Source organism: Salvelinus alpinus, chromosome 6 (genome assembly GCF_045679555.1).
Source record: "Salvelinus alpinus chromosome 6, SLU_Salpinus.1, whole genome shotgun sequence".
NCBI lineage: Eukaryota > Metazoa > Chordata > Actinopteri > Salmoniformes > Salmonidae > Salvelinus > Salvelinus alpinus.
Window position 1 is genome coordinate 2,525,098 of NC_092091.1, and position 15,307 is coordinate 2,540,404.

The following is a 15,307-nucleotide window of genomic DNA, read 5'->3' on the forward strand; positions in this document are numbered from 1 at the left end:
CAGAATGCTTAAATTATTGTTAATTTAACTGCACTGTCCAATTTACAATAGCTATTACAGTGAAAGAATACCATGCTATTGTTTGAGGAGAGTGCACAACAACAAAACACTTTATCACAGCAACTGGTTTGATACATTCACCTCTGAAGGTAAATACTGTACTTACGTTCAGTAATCTGGCTCTGATTTGTCATCCTGAGGGTCCCAGAGATAAAATGTACCATAGTATTGTTTGATAAAATCTATTTTTATATTCAAATGTGGAAACTGGGTTCTACAGTTTGAACCCCTGCTGTCCCTGGCTCCACACCCACCCCGTCCTGTCACGCTCTGACCTTTATTTTCCTTTGTTTTGTCTTTAGTTAGTATGGTCAGGGCGTGAGTTGGGGTGGGCAGTCTATGTTATGTGTTTCTATGTTTAGGTTTGTCAATTGGCCTGATATGGTTTTGCATTGTCTCTGATTGGGAACCATATTTAGGTTGCCTGTTTTCACTGTTGGTTTGTGGGTGTTTGTTTCCTGTGTCTGTGTTCGTGCCACATGGGACTGTTTCAGTTAGGTTACTTTGTTATTTTGTATATTTTGTCGTGTTCAGTGGATTATATTAAAACATGGACACTTACCACTCTGCGCTTTGGACCGATCCCTGCTACACCTCCTCTTCAGACGAAGAGGAGGAATCAGCCGTTACACGTCCGGTCAAATGGGTTCTACAGTTTGAACCCCTGTCTCTGGCTCCACACCCACCCCGTCCGGTCATCTCGTTCTGTGAAAGTTAGTGTATAAGCTAATGATCCATAACGTATGACATTCCTGGTTGTGTGTAAACTTACATTTTGTATTACCATATCATTTTTGTATGTTCTCTATAGTTATGTACTTGAAAATGTATCAAGTGACCAATTCAGCACATTTGGGCCGACTTGAAACAAAATATTGTCCAACATTGCCATGCTTCAATTGATCAATCTGAAACTTTGCACACACTCTGCTGCCATCTAGTGGCCAAAATCCAAATCATTATGGCCTTTCTCTTGCATTTCAAAGATGATGAAAAAAAAAAGAAAATACTTTTTTTCTTTGTATTTTCTTTTACCAGATCAAATGTGTTATATTCTCCTACATTAATTTCACATTTCCACAAACTTCAAAGTGTTTCCTTTCAAATGGTACCAAGAATATGCAAGTCCTTACTTCAGGTCCTGAGCTACAAGCAGTTAGATTTGGGTTTGTCCTTTTAGGAGAAAATGGAAAATAACTATATTTGTAATATTAGACTTGACCAATCATGACTAGGGTACTAAGTCGGCCATTAGGCTTTTGGACTGGTGTTAGAATGAGCACCACACCACCCATACTGACTGGTGTTAGAATGAGCACCACACCACCCTTACTGACTGGTGTCAGATACACCACCACACCACCTTTACTGACTGGTGTTAGAATGAGCACCACACCACCGTTACTGACTGGTGTTAGACACAGCACCACACCACCCTTACTGACTGGTGTCAGATACACCACCACACCACCTTTACTGACTGGTGTTAGAATGAGCACCACACCACCGTTACTGACTGGTGTTAGACACAACACCACACCACCCTTACTGACTGGTGTCAGATACACCACCACCCTTACTGACTGGTGTTAGAATGAGCACCACACCAGCCTTACTGACTGGTGTCAGATACACCACCACACCACCCTTACTGACTGGTGTTAGAATGAGCACCACACCACCCTTACTGACTGGTGTCAGACAAAACACCACACCACCCTTACTGACTGGTGTTAGACACAGCACCACACCACCCTTACTGACTGGTGTTAGACACCACACCACCCTTACTGCCTGGTGTTAGACACAGCACTACACCACCCTTACTGACTGGTGTTAGACACCACACCACCCTTACTGACTGGTGTTAGACACCACACCACCCTTACTGACTGGTGTCAGACACAGCACCACACCACCCTTACTGACTGGTGTTAGACACACCACCACACCACCCTTACTGACTGGTGTCAGACACAGCACCACACCACCCTTACTGACTGGTGTCAGACACAGCACCACACCACCCTTACTGACTGGTGTTAGATACAGCACCACACCACCCTTACTGACTGGTGTTAGAATGAGCACCACACCACCCTTACTGACTGGTGTTAGACACAGCACCACACCACCCTTACTGACTGGTGTCAGACACAACACCACACCACCCTTACTGACTGGTGTCAGATACACCACCACCCATACTGACTGGTGTTAGAATGAGCACCACACCACCCTTACTGACTGGTGTTAGACACAGCACCACACCAGCCTTACTGACTGGTGTCAGATACACCACCACACCACCCTTACTGACTGGTGTTAGAATGAGCACCACACCACCCTTACTGACTGGTGTTAGACACAGCACCACACAACCCTTACTGACTGGTGTTAGACACAGCACCACACCACCCTTACTAACTGGTGTCAGACAAAACACCACACCACCCTTACTGACTGGTGTTAGACACAGCACCACACCACCCTTACTGACTGGTGTTAGACACAACACCACACCACCCTTACTGACTGGTGTTAGACACAGAACCACACCACCCTTACTGACTGGTGTCAGACACAGCACCACACCACCCTTACTGACTGGTGTTAGACACCACACCACCCTTACTGACTGGTGTCAGACACAGCACCACACCACCCTTACTGACTGGTGTTAGATACAGCACCACACCACCCTTACTGACTGGTGTTAGACACAGCACCACACCACCCTTACTGACTGGTGTTAGACACAGCACCACACCACCCTTACTGACTGGTGTTAGACACAGCACCAACCTTACTGACTGGTGTTAGATACAACACCTAACCACCCTTACTGACTGGTGTTAGACACACCACCACACCACCCTTACTGACTGGTGTTAGACACAGCCCCACACCACCCTTACTGACTGGTATTAGACACAGCACCACACCACCCTTACTGACTGGTGTCAGACACAACACCACACCACCCTTACTGACTGGTGTTAGACACAGCACCACACGACTGGTGTCAGACACCACACCACCCTTACTGACTGGTGTTAGACACAGCACCACACCACCCTTACTGACTGGTGTTAGACACATCACCACACCACCCTTACTGACTGGTGTTAGACAGAGCACCACACCACCCTTACTGACTGGTGTTAGAATGAGCACCACACCACCCTTACTGACTGGTATTAGACACAGCACCACACCACCCTTACTGACTGGTATTAGACACAGCACCACACCACCCTTACTGACTGGTGTCAGACACAGCCCCACACCACCCTTACTGACTGGTATTAGACACAGCACCACACCACCCTTACTGACTGGTGTTAGAATGAGCACCACACCACCCTTACTGACTGGTGTTAGACACAGCACCACACCACCCTTACTGACTGGTGTCAGACACAGCACCACACCACCCTTACTGACTGGTGTTAGACACCACACCACCCTTACTGACTGGTCAGACAGAGCACCACACCACCCTTACTGACTGGTGTTAGACACCACACCACCCTTACTGACTGGTGTCAGACACACCACCACACCACCCTTACTGACTGGTGTCAGACACACCACCACACCACCCTTACTGACTGGTGTTAGACACAGCACCACACCACCCTTACTGACTGGTGTTAGACACAGCACCACACCACCCTTACTGACTGGTGTTAGACAAAGCACCACACCACCCTTACTGACTGGTGTCAGACAGAGCACCACACCACCCTTACTGACTGGTGTTAGACACATCACCACACCACCCTTACTGACTGGTGTTAGACAAAGCACCACACCACCCTTACTGACTGGTGTCAGACACAACACCACACCACCCTTACTGACTGGTGTTAGACACAACACCACCCTTACTGACTGGTGTTAGACACAGCACCACACCACCCTTACTGACTGGTATTAGAATGAGCACCATACCACCCTTACTGACTGGTGTCAGACACAGCACCACACCACCCTTACTGACTGGTGTTAGAATGAGCACCACACCACCCTTACTGACTGGTGTTAGACACAGCACCACACCACCCTTACTGACTGGTGTTAGACACAGCACCACACCACCCATACTGACTGGTGTTAGACACAGCACCACACCACCCTTACTGACTGGTGTTAGACACAGCACCACACCACCCTTACTGACTGGTGTTAGACACAGCACCACACCACCCTTACTGACTGGTGTTAGACACAGCACCACACCACCCTTACTGACTGGTGTCAGACACAGCCCCACACCACCCTTGCTGACTGGTGTTAGACACAGCACCACACCACCCTTACTGACTGGTGTCAGACACACCACCACACCACCCTTACTGACTGGTGTTAGACACACCACCACACCACCCTTACTGACTGGTGTTAGAATGAGCACCACACCACCCTTACTGACTGGTGTTAGACACAGCACCACACCACCCTTACTGACTGGTGTTAGACACAGCACCACACCACCCATACTGACTGGTGTTAGACACAGCACCACACCACCCTTACTGACTGGTGTTAGACACAGCACCACACCACCCTTACTGACTGGTGTTAGACACAGCACCACACCACCCTTACTGACTGGTGTCAGACACAGCCCCACACCACCCTTGCTGACTGGTGTTAGACACAGCACCACACCACCCTTACTGACTGGTGTCAGACACACCACCACACCACCCTTACTGACTGGTGTTAGTACTACTGTGGGGAGTGTATGGTATAGTACTACTGTGGGGACTGTGGGGAGTGTATGGTATAGTACTACTGTGGGGAGTGTATGGTATAGTACTACTGTGGGGAGTGTATGGTATAGTATTACTGTGGGGAGTGTATGGTATAGTACTACTGTGTTGAGTAGTGAGTGTATGGTTTAGTACTACTGTGTTGAGTAGTGAGTGTATGGTATAGTACTACTGTGGGGAGTGTATGGTATAGTACTACTGTGTTGAGTAGTGAGTGTATGGTTTAGTACTACTGTGTTGAGTAGTGAGTGTATGGTATAGTACTACTGTGGGGAGTGTATGGTATAGTACTACTATGGGGAGTGTATGGTATAGTACTACTGTGGGGAGTGTTTGGTATAGTATTACTGTGGGGAGTGTATGGTATAGTACTACTGTGTTGAGTAGTGAGTGTATGGTATAGTACTACTGTGGGGAGTGTATGGTATAGTACTACTGTGGGGAGTGTATGGTATAGTATTACTGTGGGGAGTGTATGGTATAGTACTACTGTGTTGAGTAGTGAGTGTATGGTATAGTACTACTGTGGGGAGTGTATGGTATAGTATTACTGTGGGGAGTGTATGGTATAGTACTACTGTGGGGAGTGTATGGTATAGTACTACTGTGGGGAGTGTATGGTATAGTATTACTGTGGGGAGTGTATGGTATAGTATTACTGTGGGGAGTGTATGGTATAGTACTACTGTGGGGAGTGTATGGTATAGTACTACTGTGGGGAGTGTATGGTATAGTACTACTGTGGGGAGTGTATGGTATAGTACTACTGTGGGGAGTGTATGGTATAGTACTACTGTGGGGAGTGTATGGTATAGTATTACTGTGGGGAGTGTATGGTATAGTACTACTGTGGGGAGTGTATGGTATAGTACTACTGTGGGGAGTGTATGGTATAGTACTACTGTGGGGAGTGTATGGTATAGTACTACTGTGGGGAGTGTATGGTATAGTATTACTGTGGGGAGTGTATGGTATAGTACTACTGTGGGGAGTGTATGGTATAGTATTACTGTGGGGAGTGTATGGTATAGTATTACTGTGGGGAGTGTATGGTATAGTATTACTGTGGGGAGTGTATGGTATAGTACTACTGTGGGGAGTGTATGGTATAGTACTACTATGGGGAGTGTATGGTATAGTACTACTGTGGGGAGTGTATGGTATAGTACTACTGTGGGGAGTGTATGGTATAGTACTACTGTGTTGAGTAGTGAGTGTATGGTATAGTACTACTGTGGGGAGTGTATGGTATAGTACTACTGTGGGGAGTGTATGGTATAGTACTACTGTGGGGAGTGTATGGTATAGTACTACTGTGGGGAGTGTATGGTATAGTACTACTGTGGGGAGTGTATGGTATAGTACTACTGTGGGGAGTGTATGGTATAGTACTACTGTGGGGAGTGTATGGTATAGTACTACTGTGGGGAGTGTATGGTATAGTACTACTATGGGGAGTGTATGGTATAGTACTACTGTGGGGAGTGTATGGTATAGTACTACTGTGGGGAGTGTATGGTATAGTACTACTGTGGGGAGTGTATGGTATAGTACTACTGTGGGGAGTGTATGGTATAGTACTACTGTGGGGAGTGTATGGTATAGTACTACTGTGTTGAGTAGTGAGTGTATGGTATAGTACTACTGTGGGGAGTGTATGGTATAGTACTACTGTGTTGAGTAGTGAGTGTATGGTATAGTACTACTGTGGGGAGTGTATGGTATAGTACTACTGTGGGGAGTGTATGGTATAGTACTACTGTGTATGGTATAGTACTACTGTGTTGAGTAGTGAGTGTATGGTATAGTACTACTGTGTTGAGTAGTGAGTGTATGGTATAGTACTACTGTGTTGAGTAGTGAGTGTATGGTATAGTACTACTGTGTTGAGTAGTGAGTGTATGGTATAGTACTACTGTGTTGACTAGTGAGTGTATGGTATAGTACTACTGTGTTGACTAGTGAGTGTATGGTATAGTACTACTGTGTTGAGTAGTGAGTGTATGGTATAGTACTACTGTGGGGAGTGTATGGTATAGTACTACTGTGTTGAGTAGTGAGTGTATGGTATAGTACTACTGTGTTGAGGAGTGAGTGTATGGTATAGTACTACTGTGGGGAGTGTATGGTATAGTACTACTGTGTTGAGTAGTGAGTGTATGGTATAGTATGGATATCTGGATATCATAAGGTGAATCTGGATATCATAAGGTGAATGCACCAATTTGTAAGTCGCTCTGGATAAGAGCGTCTGCTAAATGACTTAAATGTAAATGTATAGTACTACTGTGGGGAGTGTTTGGTGCAGTACTCTTGATAGACACTAGATGGGATATGGTGATAAGTTAGTTGTCTAGGCATGTCTTTGGAGGGAGTCACGGCAGTATTGACTTTTTCAAGCTATCTCCAGTTGTTTGCTGATGTTGTCCGAAGCTCATGTATATTTACAACAACACACAACATTGGAAGAAGATTACATGGTAGGAAAAATATAGGATGTATCTTGTACACAAAGACAAATATAGGATGTATCCAAAAGTTGTCCGGAATCCAACACCTCTTTTCAGGTAAATAATTTGATTTGTATATACGAAATGAATCAGAACCAAAAATGAAATGTTATTTGCTATCGGAGGGGAAACTGATTTTCTTTGTCTTAGATGGGCATGGTGCATTATGGGAGCAGGGTGACGATGGTCAACAGGCCTATAGTTTTCTGTCGTCCTTTTTTTCCATCCAACTTACTCTTTCAGTCATTTATTTTTATATTGATATATAAATATATTTCAAATTAATGAAAAAGCCCAATGCCTCCTTGTTATAGTTTTAATAATACAATGTTTTATCTCCGTGGCCTTATATTTTCCACTGCTATTGAGGGACCTCACATCTTCCTGTTCTGTCATTCTGTTTATTTTATTTTTCAATTTAGCTTTCATCCAAATAGGCCAACGGCAATACAGCTATTCAGGTATATTTAAATCTCAATCTGAACAGCGCGCAATTCATAGTTCTGACCGAAAACTCGTCATATTCTGTGGTTTGTTCACCTCTCCAGACCTGTTACGGGAAAAAAGCAACACTGACGAGAATGGGGTCAGAGATAAGTTTAGGTTGACATAACAATGAATTAAACATTAGTATCTAAATTATTGATATTCTTCGGGGGTGGCAGGCGAACACGGAGCCCTTATGTCTCTTGATCCATGACTGATGAAAGGATGGGAGAGGCTGTCTGCGCGTTCACACAAACCCTCCCCGTCGCTCTGTTACTGACCGCGGGAGCGCGCAGTGGACCGCTCGTCCTCTCAATCACTTTGCGAGAGGAAAACAGCCTCCGGAACGCACCGCATCGTCCTACAGAGAGAAAAATGTTTCCTCCACCGCCCACCTTCACCGTTCTCACCGTGGAGAAAAGTCCCATGAAAGGATTTACTATGGAAGACGGTAGTTGTTTTGCCCACTAATCTGTGTCATAAAGAGGATATAATCCAAGGTGCCCTGCTAGGATAAACTGCGAGGATTGGGAATTAATATCGGACAGGTAAGGATCAAAAAAGTACACTGGAGATTATTATCTATTTTACACATTATGACACAAATATTATTGTAATTATGCTGTAATGTGTGGACTAGATAGATCATTATCAAATGTAAGCCTATAAAATCAATCTATCCATTTGAGGTCTATAATTCCGGTTTCATAAAGTCTCGTCAGGAAAAAACATCAACGTAAACAGTTTTCTGTATTTTACCACAATTGTTGGATATTTAGTTCAGAATGAACTATAATTAATTGGATTAATCTTCAGAGGTTGAAATGACATCGAAAATGTATTTTTAAGCGGCATCAACCAATCCCCTTCGCCGATCTGTTTCAGCACCAAGGACAGCTAGGCACTCTGGTGCGCTCTGCAGTTTGCGCCAAATCTCTCTTGCAACATGAGCAAGCCTCGCACGCTGGCACTGTTATGTGAAGTAAAAAAAACACTTTCTCATAGTCAAAGTTTGAAGACGTGAAATTGTAGCTAAACGAATTTATCTGAGTTCGGGAATTTGGTCGTCCTAAACCTTGTAAAAGTTGTAAGGTTAAATCAATCACATTAATCAACGTTGTATTTATTGTAAACTCGTTCCATAGATGTTTGTTGTTGTTGACTGTATTTATATTTATCTGCAGAAGCCTCTCTGAGACACCGCCTATATATCCCTAGTTTACTCACTGTGTCCCATATTCTCTCTGAGACACAGCCTAGCCCTAGTTTACTCACTGTGTCCCATATTCTCTCTGAGACACAGCCTATCCCTAGTTTACTCACTGTGTCCCATATTCTCTCTGAGACACAGCCTAGCCCTAGCTTACTCACTGTGTCCCATATTCTCTCTGAGACACAGCCTATCCCTAGCTTACTCACTGTGTCCCATATTCTCTCTGAGACACAGCCTATCCCTAGCTTACTCACTGTGTCCCATATTCCCAGAGATATAATATGGCTGTACTCTAGTACTGTAATGCAACAGGATGTATCAGTGCATTATGCTCAGGATTCATTCTGTGTTGAACATTATTGAACATTATCGCTATCTTTCTAGATCTGTTATAGATGAGCAGAACAAATCATTGTCATTGGTAAAAGGGTACATTTCCTGAAGATAATCTGTGTGTTCCCGTGTGATAATGAATAAATACATTTAATTAATATTCTTTTGTCTTCTTCTCAGTTGGTGAAAATGGCGTCATGGCGGCTGGTCAGTCTCCTGGCGGTGTGGACTGTTGTGTTGGGTCTGGCTCAGTGTTGCCCAGAACCCTGTAGCTGTCTGGATAAATACGCCCACCAGTTCGCTGACTGTGCCTACAAAGACCTGCTGCTGGTGCCCGTAGGCCTCCCATTTAACGTCACCACCCTCTCTCTCTCCGCCAACAAGATCAAACTCCTGAAGGCCAAGAGCTTTAGTAACGTCACCCAGGTGTGTTCCTGTGTGAATGTGGTCCTGTGTGGCTTAGTTGGTAGAGCAATGCCAAGGACCGTGGGTTCGATTCTTGCTGGGGCCACCCATTTTTAAAAGTGTCTCTGCTAAATATTATATTACTGGTGTAGTGAAAGACAGATTTGAATGAGTAAAGTCTTGTTCTTCAGGTGACCTCCCTATGGCTGGCCCACAACGAAATTGTGACCATGGAGAGGGACACTCTGGCCCCGCTGATCCAGCTGCGAAACCTGGATCTCAGCTACAACAAGATCATCAGCTTCCCCTGGGAGGACCTGGCCAACCTCACCGCCCTTCAGCTGCTCAAGATGAACAACAACGAGATGATCAACCTCCCTAAAGATGCCTTCTCCACTCTCAAAGACCTGAGGTCCCTGAGGATCAACAACAACAGGTTCACTACCATCGTCCAGGGGACCTTCACCTCTCTGAGCTCCATGTCTCACCTTCAGATCTACAACAACCCCTTCACCTGCTCCTGCAGTCTGGAGTGGCTGAGAGACTGGATCACGGAGTCTAAGATCTCTGTCCCAGAGCAGGACTCTATCGTCTGCGAGGCCCCAGAACATCTGCAAGGGGCCCTGGTGACCAAGATGCCCAAACTGGACTGCAAGGCCCCGACGGTGTCCATCACCTACCAGCCCAACCTGGACAACACTGAGCTATACGAAGGGTTTATGGTGATCCTCAATTGTGAGACCAAGGGCAACCCCAAACCAGAGGTCAGCTGGGAGGTAGTGAACATAGGGAACCAGAAGTTCACATTCAGTTTGCCCTCTGAGGTCAGCGAGAAAAGCGACTCACCAATCAACGATAAAACTACCAACGGCCGGTTCTTGGTCTTCCAGAACGGCACTCTGATCATCCCCCGTATGAGCAAGAGGGAGGATGGGAACTACAGCTGCTCAGCTGTCAACGACCTCGGTAAAGCAGACAGCACAGTGAAGGTAGTAGTGGCGGGCACCAAGAAACAAGCCATTAACTCCATGCTGGACACCACAGTAGATAAGATCCTCCGTCCGTCCGGTGGAAACAAGCCGGGGCCTAAGATGACCAACAACGTCATCAACTGGCCCAAGTCCGACTCTGAGAAGACCAAGAACGTTCCAATTGGGTCGTCTGTTAAACACGCCGATGGCTCAGTGCAGGCTGGCGAGGGCTCAGAGGAGCTGCCGTTTACCAGTAAGTGTGGCGTCAGCGATGGCACACAGTACATCTCCAACCACGCATTCAACCTCAGTCTGGACCAGCTGAAGCAGTACACCTTTGATTTCGGCGTCATCGCGTTGGAAGTGTCAGAGACCGAGGCCAAAGTGCAGCTCAACCCTCTGCAGCTCCCCAACAGTAAGGACAACCTTCATCTCAGCCACAACGAGAACCTAGAGACCGTCAACAAAGAACCGTTCAGCCTCTATCAAGGCTCAACCAAAACAGCCCCTCTGGACATGCTCTATCTGTGTTTTAACACTGGTAACGGACACTCTGTGGTGCAGTGGTCCCGGATAGAGGAAGGGATCAACGCCTATAAGTTCCAGGGTCTACACCCAGGCACTAACTACACCCTGTGTCTGACCTACGGAGGGCAGGACTGTCAGGTCCAGGTAGTCTTCACAACCAGGAAGAAGATTCCTTCTCTGTTAATCATAGTGGTGGTTAGTACCTTCCTGTTGGTGCTGGCTACAATCCCTCTGCTGGGAGCCACCTGCTGTCATCTCTTATACAAGTACCAGGGAAAGACTTATAAACTCATCATGAAGGCGGCGCAGAAGAACCCAGATCCAATGGAGAAACAAATGGTCGGAGGTGATTTCGACCCCCGGGCGTCCTTTGTCGAGTTGGAAAAGAATTTCAACCCGAGTGAAATGGAAGACGGAGAGGACGGAGAGGACGGAGAGGACGCCGACGGGGAGGAGGTGGAGGGGAGCATCGTTACCGAGTCCATTCCAGGTTCTACGTCTAAATTCGAGGTGGGCTCTGAGTACAGCGATAGATTACCGTTGGGGGCGGAGGCGGTGAATATCTCTGAAGACGGAAACGGTAATTACAAAGAGCCGAGTCGCTGAGCAGAGCTGTGTGATGCTACTGGGGGGGAGGGGGGGTAAAATAGTTACTGTCAACTACATTTTAAACCAAGTAACTCACCTATCATTATTTCACGTAAATATGATAGCCCTGATGAAGGTGGATAGCTCATTTTACCTCAGAACGTAAGCGATCAGTTATAACCCAAATAAGAGACTGTCAAAATGAACAGTTGTGCAGTAAAACTAATGGTATTGTATATATAAAACGTACAACGTTCCTGTTACAGTAACAACACTGCAAGCACAGTTTTTCTACAGTTAAAACAGACCTCTGCTAACTGCTAAACAGCATACGTTATTGAGATGTCCCCTTCATGCAGGGCGTAGGCTAGCCGAAAGAGTGGTGCGCTTTACGCGAGCGTCAGTTTCGTCAGGTTGCGGTGCTGAACAACGCGTCCGCCTCGTTGCGTACACGCACCGTTATTTTAATTGTTCTGTGAGATTATCAAAAAGAGAGGGGGGAAAAAAACACTTTATGTTGTCAAGGCATGTGCTTGTGTCTGGGCTCAAACCCAGGTCACTATCAACTGATGTTGTTTAATGTACTGTGGGGCTCTTCGAGATATGTGTGACTTTAAAAAAACAACGGGTAAATCCACGGCATGTCACACAGACGACGTGTTTTCTTCATGTGTGGTTTTAATTAGCCTAGACTATAGGACTTTAGATATTCTCAGTGTCGATATGTGATGTAAAAAAAAAAACAGTAAAATTGAACGATTCTCTTTTTTTATTAAAGTATAGCTAAATGAACCCGTCTACAGTATCATTAACTGAGGCGTCAAGGAGCGTCTCGTTGCTGTGAGTGTCCTGTCGTTTTATGCATAGTGAGTTTTTTGGTGAGCTATACTGTTCGGACGATGTTGTACAAATATGCCTCGATCTTTCAAGATTTTTGATATGATTTTATGTACGTGAAATTAATAAAATATCCCAAAACAATTTTTAAATTCTCCTATTTCCTGTCATTGAGTCAGAAAACTGTTTTCAACTTCATTTTAACTCGACGGGGTAAGGTTTGGTACTTGTGTGACTAAACACTGCTGTGAATTAAACAATAAAATAATGTTTATATAGGGATTGGGCGTTGGCCGTGATTTGTAGTGACCGCCTGTTAGCGGTCTATCCACCTAAAGCTGGTTTTGTATTATAGGGAGGTACGGAAACATTGTCTGTGGTTGTTATATTTCTTACTGACATTACGGAGCTGTAGCGAGAACAAATGCATGTGTTGGATAAGCGTAGCAAACGGTTCTAAATTGTACGATTCTGGACTGCTTTAGTTTCCCTTCAATTGTAAAAAAAAAAAAAAGGGATTGACACAAATAGCCTTTTGAATTTATTTATGGACAGAATGATATACCTACATTTTTTGTGCATCAACATAATATAGCGCTGCTTTTGACCAAACTCACTTTTCATTGCCGCATCACGGGAAATGGACTGTCCTGCAGGCTGCAGCAGAATAACGGCCGAGCGCTACTCTTCCCTTTCTTCTTACGGTAGGCTATGAAGCTTACACAATCACACCAAGTATTCTTATTACTATTCTTCATGAATTTATATCAGTAATGTTTTCTTTCCCGATTACATACAATTACACTCCTTCCGCATGATTGATTCGTTAAATAGCCTATATTGAAATGTTATAACGATAGGCTACGAACAGGTGCGTAATTGTTCACATAAACACAACCATATGGGATAAAAAATCTTTGAAAACATCAGTATATATTGCTAATAATTTGCTAAAATATATTTACTATCGAACGTTTCTTGAAAAGCAACATGACAAACATATGTATTGCCTAACGAAACGAAATTATTTTTGTTTTACTTGACACATAAATCAACACGGAAATCGTTCGTCATCTTTCGTTTTAATTTCATGTTAATCATACATAAATGTATTTATTTCATTCAAAAGCTACTTGAGTCATTGTCACTTTATGCTGCAACACACAAAGAGAATAAGTAGATGATCCTGAACACATAACATTGAAATAACATTTTCACAACTATAAATTGAGAAAAATAACAATCCAAAACATTATCAGCGGAATTATAGTAGAGATATTTTATAAGAGGTACAAGGTGAACTACAGCAAAGAGTTCAAGTAAACAGTTTAATCTGTCTACGTTTTAATCGCAATTTCATACATTTTCAACATAGATATTAGTTATTAGCCTGGAATCAGAACAGAATTGTACCGTTTTGGAACAATTCAGTTTGGCTTCCAGCATACAATAGATATTTACACCAGTCAGTGTAACATTGAAAATTAACAGCTACTTTATAATCTTCCATTACAGAGCAGTCTGTATATTAATAAATAGTCACATTCTAACCCACGTATACATGGTCAAACTAGCCTGGATTCCAAGATGATAAGTTCTGTTTCCAGTGGTGTAATGGAGTGGATCAGTTAGGCTTCCAGGCTATGGTCAGAGAAGAGTTCAGCGCCACGCTACCTTTCCTGCTAGACTAGAGATTCTGTCCGGGCGTCAGAGCAAACAAAGAGACAGACAACACACATCCAGGTTGATCCCACTGTGTAGCACTACCTTGGACCAGGGCTGATAAGTAGTGCACTATATAGGAACTAACTAAGGTGCCATTTAGGACACAAGCCCTAGACAGGTAGCCACTCAGAAGACAGACTTCCCGAGGCACTGAGCTAGAAGGTCTACCACGTTTACATCTAATCCTTCCATTTTCTAAACAAATCAGAGATCATTGATTGATGGATTCAATGGGAGTCAATGGGAAAATTGCATGAAAAACAGAGGCAAGCGCACAAAACTCAAGTCAGAATACCTACGGCCCAGAATACCTACGGCCCAGAATACCTACGGCCCAGAATACCTACGGCCCTAAGTGCACTTACTTGAACGAATGCAGTCAGATCAATGCATGGACATATAATACTATAGTTATAATCTGCCCACGAGCCATCCATACACCAGTTATAATCTGCCCACGAGCCATCCATACACCAGTTATAATCTGCCCACGAGCCATCCATACACCAGTTATAATCTGCCCACGAGCCATCCATACACCAACAAAGGCCATTCCAATTCAGTCAATTCTGCTAGTAAAATTAAACTCTAATTCCAATTTTCCCTCATTGAAAAGCAATGGAAGGAAATGTGTATTTTAAAAGGTGCAGTATGAGCTCTGCCATTTCCTTTTTACTAAAAGTGACAAAACAAGCAGAGTAGAGAAGCATTAAACCATGTGACCTACCTGTTGTGTACGGTACGTACTGACGTGGAACTGATGCACACACACTACATGTTAAGGGTTTTACATTTATATACATTGTAAAATATTTTGTCTGTAATGTCTTTATCGTTATGTCAGACCACAGTAAGACTAGCTGTCTCCAT

At 44.4% G+C, this 15,307-nt stretch overlaps 1 protein-coding gene and 1 long non-coding RNA gene across 3 annotated transcripts; one reads left to right on the plus strand and one right to left on the minus strand.

The window, feature by feature from the left end:
- Positions 1-7,273: 7,273 nt before the first annotated feature.
- LOC139578008 (immunoglobulin superfamily containing leucine-rich repeat protein 2-like) lies at positions 7,274-12,856 on the plus strand. Of its 2 annotated transcripts, none has more exons than XM_071405139.1 (3): positions 7,274-7,408; positions 9,564-9,809; positions 9,980-12,856. In XM_071405139.1, the coding sequence occupies exons 2-3, from the start codon at positions 9,573-9,575 to the stop codon at positions 11,891-11,893; spliced, it is 2,151 nt and encodes a 716-aa protein (XP_071261240.1). In that variant the 5' UTR covers positions 7,274-7,408; positions 9,564-9,572; the 3' UTR covers positions 11,894-12,856. The 2 variants fall into 2 exon arrangements, with proteins under 2 accessions (XP_071261240.1, XP_071261239.1); XM_071405138.1 differs by lacking the exon at positions 7,274-7,408 and adding an exon at positions 8,107-8,385.
- A 919-nt stretch (positions 12,857-13,775) lies between these two features.
- LOC139578009 (uncharacterized) lies at positions 13,776-15,301 on the minus strand. The gene is made up of 2 exons (XR_011675476.1): positions 14,781-15,301; positions 13,776-14,732 (listed from the first exon to the last, which is right to left on the minus strand). It is a non-coding gene; the product is annotated as an uncharacterized lncRNA (long non-coding RNA).
- Between the last annotated feature and the right edge of the window lie 6 nt (positions 15,302-15,307).

What these genes read in the sequence shown, in the direction of transcription:
- LOC139578008 (XM_071405139.1), top strand. Translation starts at nt 9,573, where the DNA reads ATGGCGTCATGGCGGCTGGTCAGTCTCCTGGCGGTGTGGACTGTTGTG. An exon ending in GCTTTAGTAACGTCACCCAG is followed by an intron (nt 9,810 to 9,979) that starts GTGTGTTCCTGT and finishes CTTGTTCTTCAG; the next exon opens with GTGACCTCCCTATGGCTGGC.